The sequence below is a fragment of the Anoplopoma fimbria genome, chromosome 20 (genome assembly GCF_027596085.1).
Source record: "Anoplopoma fimbria isolate UVic2021 breed Golden Eagle Sablefish chromosome 20, Afim_UVic_2022, whole genome shotgun sequence".
NCBI classification, from domain to species: Eukaryota; Metazoa; Chordata; class Actinopteri; order Perciformes; family Anoplopomatidae; genus Anoplopoma; species Anoplopoma fimbria.
In genome coordinates this window covers 16,825,952-16,834,916 of record NC_072468.1, presented here as the reverse complement: position 1 = coordinate 16,834,916, position 8,965 = coordinate 16,825,952, and the positions used below count along the sequence as shown (strand labels likewise).

The window sequence follows — 8,965 nt, the reverse complement described above, 5'->3', positions numbered from 1 at the left end:
TGAAACATTTATCAAAAACAATTGATGTATTGGATCTGTTTGGCAAAATAAACAATAATAATAACAATATAATTCTCAAAATAAATATTTTTAATTTTCTTGTTTTATATATTATTTTCATGGGGGTAGCTTTATTGATAATAATGTAGCATACGCATATATAAGCATTATGCTTCTGCCTATGCCTTTTTAGTCATATTGTATACATGCTTGTATATAGACTTCATTTATGTATTGTGGGTGATGGCTGAATAAAACACACTACTACTAAAATAATAATAATAATCATCATAACGATAATGATTAATACTCTTTTGAGGATCTGGAGCAAGACAAACACAATCAGGTGATTCCCTACTTTTAACTGAGTTGTAATGAAATGAAAAATGCACCTAAGGGACTTGTGACTTGGCGTTCATAAAGTGCTTGATTTATTAATTTTTTCCTTTCCATCAGGGCCGAACATCAAGAGCAAAGAATCTAAGAGGAAAGAGGATTTATCAATCAAATCAAGGTCGCCTGTGGGGGCCAGACCAGTGACATCATCGCGCTTCACTGTCAGCCCTGCCAACGACCCCCACTTGGCGTGACGTTTCATGTAGTGAGAACCTTTAGAGCTGAACCCTCTTGGACTGGCCCGTGAATTAACCCCAAACAACCAGCCGTTCACCCCAGAGGCTATTTTTTTATTGAAGAGGCATCTTAAAGAATGAGACTCCCGTTCTAAAAGCTGGACACATTCCGGGTTTTACCAGCGACAGGATTTTGTATGACAGGGGTTGTTGAGCTCCTGCCTGCCACTATTTACAGAGTTTATTCATAGCCTTCAGCTACAGAAGTCTTTGGAAAAGGCAGCATATGCTAGGAGAAGAGGAGCCTGGAGCTTTGTAAAATCTGAAACAGATTTGACAGCTATGCAGTGGGAGTCTTGCTGTGTACCAGCTTACCTTCTCTTTTTCTTCTTCGTTCTGTTGTATTATTCCCCAGATGTGCGGGGAATGCACTTTCTTTGGTCATTCATCCGTCTATGTAAACACTTGGATTCCAGTCCTCTCTTTATTAGGGAAGTTTTTCATTGCAGTCGGTCGGTTGTTCTTGTAGGCAGCAGTTTGGAACAGAAGACGCTTGACTCCTGTATTTGAGAATACTCATTTGCATTTGTACAAATATCATAATACAAGTGAATAAAATATCATTTTAGAGCTGTTTACTTTTAGATGTATCCTTAGACTGCACGAAAAATGAAACAAGCTATGCTTCTTTATACTTTTAGTTCTAAAAAGTTTTCTCTTATGTTATTAATTTATATTATAGATATGTATTATATTGTTTAAATTATTTATGTAAAGCCAGTTTTATGCAATATTTTATTTATTTATTTATGAATCTGTTTATTTATTTTCTTTCTGCAATTAACATATATTAACGTAGCTATAATTTGTTTGGGACTGAATGCATTTAGGTTATACCTTCTCCAAGTTCTTCATAACAAATAAATCAAAATATTTTCCCAAACGTGTTAATTGCTAAAAAAGTATTTTGTATAATTTTACTTGTTAATATATGCCAATCTGTATGGAACTATGTCCTGTAATGTGTCATTCTTTTCCAATGTCTATGGATTTTTAGCTGTCTTGTCATTATTTTACCTTGTTTTAAGACCGTTATTGTAGCTTAGCATGAAAAATCAAAGCCTTTCAACAGTAAATAACTCCATTTGTTTGTGTATCTGTTAATTTACCCCATTTTCTACTAATAACAGTTCATTCTGCAGTCGAGGTCCAACTAGTCCATTTGTTTAGTCTGTTTAAATGTTGGTTTAAAACCTGTATTGTTTAAAGAATGGTTTTCAAGGGGTAATGTATAAACAAGGGGGAAATAAAAACTACAAAATGTGAACCACTTATTGAACTGTTTCATGAAAATAAATGGTATTGTTTTGTAATCGTAAAGCGCTCTATTTATAACGAAGAAGACTAATGTATCTCCTGCTGAAACACCTTTGTGCAGCTTATTGACTTTGAGGTGACTGGGTTGGGGACTGAACAAAGCATCATTTAAATATATTTATCTTATTGATTATGGCTGTGTTGTGTATGGTTCAGCGGCTAAGTCTGTGCTGTCAGACATGAATGTTATTCAGGCTGGTGCTCTGAGGAATTGCTTAGGGGCAGCGAAAATGGCTCCAGTGCATGTTCCTCAAGTTGAGCATGAGATTTGCCACTGTAGTTCTGTAGGAAACAGCTGATGGCATATAACTGGATAAATCTAAGGGCTCACAAAAATGTCAATATGCAAACTAGAGGGTCTTTGGGGCCTATTGGGAGAAGGGGAAAGTACAAAAACAAGTTTGGGGTTGGTAGGCAAGGATATAACTGAACAAATAGAATTGTATCTAACTGTCAACCTGGGAGACCGGATTGAATGCTGGAAAATGCTTGTGTGGATATGGAGCTACTGAATATTAAGCACAGAAATAAAACAGCAGATCTGGTTCAGGAATATTACAGTTACAATTATAGTCTGTAGAGTGATTCCATGCAGCATTTTACAAACATCCACTCCAGGATCTACTAACAGAGGCAAAGGGGCAGCAGTGAAGATTCCCAGTCATCAGACTCGGGTCGGAATGAAAAAAAAAGTCACATTTTATTTGAGTGTCAAGTTGTTGAGTTATTTACAGTTTTGTTTGTGTTAGAATGGGTGGATGGTGTGATAACAAGTAAGATACTTATCTGTAGGGACTCATTCAGCATTGTCAAGCATTAAATCAGGAGCAGGCAGAAATCTTCAAGACCTAGTGTATCCAGTAGACTAAGTGTCATAAGAAAACTAGTCATTGTAATCAGAGTCAAGAAACAGACAGTAGAGCATGTCCATATTTCATGCGGGAAATATAAATAAAAAATAAGCTTTTTGGTTGCAGGACTACAGGGGCTAGGACGAGGAGAGGTCAGGGTTTAAGATGTGATTGACGGAGTAAACATGGTGGAGGGGAGAAAATGGGTAGTTAAGATTTTGGCAACAATCGGACTATGGACAAGGCTGAAAGAAAATAAGATAACATTGAAGATTAAATCCCGTAGGAGGCAGTAATTAGATTTAAAGGATACCAGCAGCCGGCAAAAAAACAAAGAACAAAAATAAGTGGCTTTGGAGGCAGAGAAGCGTGGTCTTAACAGGCTCCTCTATGTTTTTGAAAAGCATAATAATTGAACGTGTGAATTTTGTGAAGATGAATTCTGTCAGAAGAATTCAGCAAGAGATGTTTTGAAAAATGGATTACGAGAGTTTAGAGAGGAAAATATCAGAAATGTACTAAATAAAAGTTCTATCGACAAATGTTGGAAACTTCTTCTAGAGTATTTAAGGCCAACAAGACTAATGATTATACTTTGAGAATTGTTTTCTTTCTTTCATGTCCTTTTGTTTTAATTTGCTTTGTTCAGTTGTGGATAAGAGAAAGGGTAGAGCCTTAGTTCACACTCCAGATCGGTTGGTGGCGGTAATGCACCCGAAAACTGTTTGCCAACCGCCATTAGAAGTAAAAGAAAAAGAAGACTTCATTTCCCAGAAAGCAGTTCGAGGTTCGCTACGTATTTAGTCTGCGTCGAACGACTGGACAACAGTCCGCCACAGTCTACGAGGAAAACAGCGTTCAACAAAGACATTTACCTTGAACAGAAGAAGGCTTGAAGCCCTCACAGGGCGTTTTTACTTTAGTTTAATTAGACAACCAGAGCTCAAAGGTACGTTTGTGTTTCTGATGAAGAGTTTAGTAACACGGACGGCTGCGTCTAGCCTACGTTTGCTAAAGCTAACTAGCTAGCATGAACCGTGCGTGTGTCTACTCAAATAGCTAATGCTGGATACTCACTTCTGTTATATTCACTGATGTTATTGTTTGAGAGTCTGAACTGGGTCGTGTTACCCTGAAACACATACCCCAGTTACACGTGTTTTGGTCACAAACAAATCTCATTTTTAAGTTTTTGTATCGGGTTATAATTACGATAAGTCACATTATTGATTCGTATTTGCATGTTAATTCAGTAACCTATGTGTTTATAAAATGGTAAACTTGCCAGACACAAGTGGTAAGAGCATAAGTCGTTGTCTTGACTTGCTTGTGTTGTTTTGTGAAGGCCCAAACTTTAAGTAAATCAAGCAAGAACAACTTTCAGTTCAGAAGTGAGTCCCCATATTGTTGGCTTGTGGCTCCTTTTAAAATGAGGGATTGTGTAACCACATTGTGAGGTTATGCCTTAGTTGTTGGCAGTACAAAATGAAAATTGTTTCACAATAAATAAATAAAAGGCAGAAACTAAGATTTCTTCTTTTATATCCTACACTGTTTATAATGTTAGTCTGTAATCTATACTGCTTGTATGAAATATGTTGTTAAAGTTCTTCTATCAGGATAAAACCTTTTTATTTCACTCAAGTATAACTAAAAGGGTTACGTTTAAAAATAGCTTAAAATCAGAAAAGAGATCTTTTGGATTTAATCGCTTTTGTTTTATAGAAATGTCAGACGCCATACAGTCTTGTTGTAGATGTTATACTAAAAAGGATAAAACTGTGATACAATCAGTAACACTCAAGACCCCTGGTGGTCCATCTGATTTGATATTATAAACTGATCTGGGCAGACACGCCTTATCTAGCCAGTTACCTTTTAGTGTCCTCAAACTTTCTGCTGCTGATTGCAGATGTCCCTGGCGGACGAGCTCCTGGCCGATTTGGAGGAGGCCGGAGATGAGGGGGATGATGGGTTGTATCCAGATGAAGAGGAGGGGGAAAGTGATGGAGAAGAAACACAGGGAAAGACAGAAGGAGGGTTGGAGGACATCCCAGAGGAGATGGAGGTGGACTACAGCAAAGCTGAGAGTGTTGCGTCCATCGCTAAGCTCCGCAATAGCAAACAGGTGAGTTGTATCATATGAGAGAGCTTTTCAGGCAGATCTTAGTAGAAGTGCTTCTGTTTTGGTCTTTCAAACATAATCTTAATTTTTATTTTTTTTGTCTACAGTTTTCAGAGATTATGGACAAAATTTCCATGTATAGCGGAAAGCAGCGCAAGAACTTAGAGGGTGAGCATGACTCATGTACATGGTCTGTTGTATTTGTGACGATGTGGTCTTTGTTTAAGAAGTTCCTCCCAGCATTTAATTCCATTTGAATATAAACCAAGAATCTGAAAGAAGATGGTATGATACTGCTGTGTTTTCTTTTAGACTCAGGTCCTGTCGAGTCCGACCCAGAATACAGACTGATTGTCGCAGCCAATAACCTCACAGTGGAGATCGACAATGAGCTCAGTGAGTTGGGCGTTCTAGCTTGGTTGAATAAAACTCAAAATGTAAAGGGTTTAATGTTGTTCTGCTCCGTATACCAACATTTTCTTATTTCTTTTTCTACCTTGGTTCCAGATATCATTCACAAGTTTACCCGGGACAAGTACTCCAAGAGGTTTCCAGAGCTCGAGTCTCTGGTGCCAGATTCTCTAGATTACATCCGCACAGTCAAGGTGAGAGGAGTTAAAATGTTTGCTATTATACCTAAAACACATTTCAAAATGAAACTACAGTGCCCAGAGTGGATTTTTCTGCACTTTAGATTATTTGTATCTTTAATTGGACAACAGACAATTTTTTGTAATTTAGATGCTTCACATCTGCAGCAAGCCAATAATGATTTCTAAAAGGTGATGGGTCTGTGACTTAAAAATATTGGTCACCTATTTCATGGGAAAGCAGTATTATCTTAACAAAACTGAAAAGTTTGAGTCATCACAAGTGTGTGGAGTTGAAGACATTACATATGTCGTATACCTAATGGGTTAATGCTGCAATTAAGTTATTTTAGAATTCAAACACTCAATTGCTACACTCTCGGATATGATCATAATCACTATGGAAAATGTGTATAATAACTTTATTATCTCAAATGTGGTTTAAGCCTCTTATATTCTCCATTTGTGCTTCCTGCTCAGGAATTGGGAAACAATCTAGAGAAATGCAAGAACAATGAAAATCTCCAGCAAATCCTCACCAATGCCACCATTATGGTTGTCAGTGTCACAGCCTCGACCACACAGGGGTGAGTCTACGGACATCTGTGGTTTATCGATTTCATCGCTTCCATCCACAAGACGTCTGAGCATGACGGTCACCATTTAAATGCTGATCATTAAGTTGACTTTGTGTGTTTTCATGGTTTTAGGTCACTGCTAAGTGACGATGAACTGAAGCAACTAGAGGAGGCGTGTGACATGGCTCTGGAGTTGAACCAGTCTAAACACAGGATCTATGAATACGTGGAGTCCAAGATGTCATTCATTGCCCCAAATCTGTCCATCATTGTGGGAGCTTCAACAGCTGCCAAGATCATGGGTGAGCAATGGAAAAAGCTCAGTTTTAGATTGTCCACGTTATCTTTTTGGACTAAAATATTTTTTGTTATCACACACCCGTTCACGCTCTGGTTTCCCCTCCCCTGCAGGTATCGCCGGCGGCCTCACTAACCTCTCTAAGATGCCCGCCTGTAACCTGATGCTGTTGGGAGCTCAGAGGAGAACCTTGTCTGGCTTTAGCAGCACCTCCCTGCTGCCCCACACCGGCTACATCTACCACTGTGATGTTGTGCAGTCACTACCACCTGTCAGTAAATATATCAACATAATCGTATTGCAGTGATCCCTTTTTGTGCATTTTACTCAGAATGGGGACCTTGTAGCTAACGCTTGTCTTCCATTTCGTGTCTTCAGGACCTCAGGAGGAAGGCAGCTCGTCTGGTGTCTGCAAAATGCACTCTGGCTGCCCGAGTGGACAGTTTCCATGAGAGTTCAGTTGGCAAGGTGACCGTCCAAATGGAGCACATAAACATGAATGCTAACTTTAAGCTGTGTGGAGATCAATGCTACAAAATACACCTTGTACAAATGGGCTGAATTATCTAATATTTTTCTGACCTAATTTACATATAACAAGGACAAATGTTTGCAAATACCTTGCAGTAAAAAATAGCAGCCTCTTCCATCTCTATAGTTGAGATTTACCATTGAGCCTTTGGATGGAGCTGTATAAAAGAAAAAAGAATACATTTTGAGTCCTCTGTTAACTGTTTTTTTTTTTTTTTCACTTTTTGTAGGTTGGCTACGATCTAAAAGAAGAAATAGAGAGGAAGTTCGATAAATGGCAGGAGCCTCCGCCAGTGAAGCAGGTCAAACCACTGCCAGCCCCTCTGGATGGACAGAGGAAGAAGAGAGGAGGAAGGAGGTACAAATCCTGTCAGCTGCTTTTGACCTGCTGAACAGGCCACAGAAAAGTGCAGCGCAATATTGCAATGCTTGAAGTACAAATTCATCGATTAGTGCAGCCTTTTATTTCAAGTCAAACATTCTGCAACACTGATCAACAAAACAAAGCGCAACTTACATACTTACGTACACAACTTTGCATAGCAAAGTTTAGAATATTGCCATTAACTCAAAATGTCTATATAGCATAACCAACTCCACTGCTGTTATCTCTTCTCCTGAAGGTATCGAAAGATGAAGGAGCGTCTGGGACTGACTGAGATCCGGAAACATGCCAACAGAATGACCTTTGCAGAGGTCAGTAGATTTTTTTTTTTTTTTTTCTTCCTATAATGCCTACTATATCGCTCATCTCTTGTTTAACTCTGCTCTATGTATGTTGACCACTTTCAGGCAATAATATAAATACTCTTGTCAAACTTATCCATACAAGTTATTTAGCCATCACATTTAATACTCAAGGAATGTGTTTCATTTAATGACTTTTTTAATGACTTTATCAATGTACTATATTATGATTATGATTTTTTTTTATAATTTTTTTTATATAACTTTTTTTAACTTACTATACTATGACTTTCATGACCCTATACTAGGACTTCTTTCAACGTACTATACTATAACTTTACGGCATACAATTCTATGACTTTTTATGACTTCTTAATTACTTTTTTCGGCATACGATATTATGACTATGACTTTCTTTCTTCAACATACCATACTATAACTTTTTTTATAACTTTCTTTTCCCACACACTATATCATGACCTTTTTGACACAATATACTAGGACTTTCAACATTCTATACTATGACGTTTTCGTGACACACTATAATTTTACTTTTGTCTGCACATAATACCGTCGCTTTTTATTTCTGTTTTCGACATACACTACGTTTTCATGATTCTTCAACATTTCTAGGACATACTATACAGCTTGATATGTAATTTTGTTTTTTAGATTGAAGACGATGCGTATCAGGAGGATCTGGGCTTCAGTCTTGGTCAGCTGGGAAAGAGTGGTAGCGGTCGTGTCCGGCAGGCTCAAGTCAATGACGCCACCAAGGCCAGAATCTCCAAATCCTTACAGGTAAAATAAATGTTTCACTCCACCATTGATTGGTTGATTATTCTTTTTTTCCCCCTTTCCTGGCTCTAAAGACCCTTTCCTTTTTTGTTGCACAAAACAGAGGACCTTGCAGAAGCAGAGCATGACGTACGGAGGAAAGTCCACAGTCAGAGACCGCTCCTCAGGAACCAGCTCCAGTGTGGCGTTCACTCCCCTTCAGGTAAAGAGAGTAAAACATCTTCTTCTATTGAACAGCCCTTTTTATTTTAGTGAACTAAAAATGATGCTCTCGTCTGCAGGGCTTGGAGATAGTGAACCCACAGGCTGCAGAAAAGAAGGTGGCTGAAGCCAACCAGAAGTACTTCTCCAACATGGCGGAGTTCCTCAAAGTCAAGAAAGAAGCTAAGATGTGAACACAGACACATCATCACCCCGCACATGGACAGTTGCACCCAACACTGTAAAGTGATAGTATAGTTCCAAACTCGTTTCACATTGTGCTTTGTCCTGTATTTTGTTTTGCCATTTTAATAAAACGTGAAGATTTCACGAAGTGTCCTGTCTTCCTTAGAAGGA

At 38.3% G+C, this 8,965-nt stretch overlaps 1 protein-coding gene across 1 annotated transcript; it reads left to right on the top strand.

The window, feature by feature from the left end:
• The first annotated feature begins 3,586 nt into the window (after nucleotides 1-3,586).
• Nucleotides 3,587-8,938, top strand: prpf31 (PRP31 pre-mRNA processing factor 31 homolog (yeast)). The gene is made up of 14 exons (XM_054621560.1): nucleotides 3,587-3,749; nucleotides 4,713-4,928; nucleotides 5,033-5,093; nucleotides 5,238-5,321; nucleotides 5,433-5,530; nucleotides 5,996-6,102; nucleotides 6,226-6,395; nucleotides 6,505-6,662; nucleotides 6,770-6,859; nucleotides 7,153-7,280; nucleotides 7,546-7,618; nucleotides 8,282-8,410; nucleotides 8,511-8,609; nucleotides 8,689-8,938. The coding sequence occupies exons 2-14, from the start codon at nucleotides 4,713-4,715 to the stop codon at nucleotides 8,800-8,802; spliced, it is 1,527 nt and encodes a 508-aa protein (XP_054477535.1). The 5' UTR covers nucleotides 3,587-3,749; the 3' UTR covers nucleotides 8,803-8,938.
• Nucleotides 8,939-8,965: the final 27 nt, after the last annotated feature.

Excerpts from the sequence above, each read along its gene's own strand:
- prpf31 (XM_054621560.1), top strand. The coding sequence starts at position 4,713 with ATGTCCCTGGCGGACGAGCTCCTGGCCGATTTGGAGGAGGCCGGAGAT. Across the intron at positions 4,929-5,032 it reads AGCTCCGCAATAGCAAACAG|TTTTCAGAGATTATGGACAA; the intron begins GTGAGTTGTATC and ends TTTTGTCTACAG. Across the intron at positions 6,663-6,769 it reads TTGTGCAGTCACTACCACCT|GACCTCAGGAGGAAGGCAGC; the intron begins GTCAGTAAATAT and ends TCGTGTCTTCAG.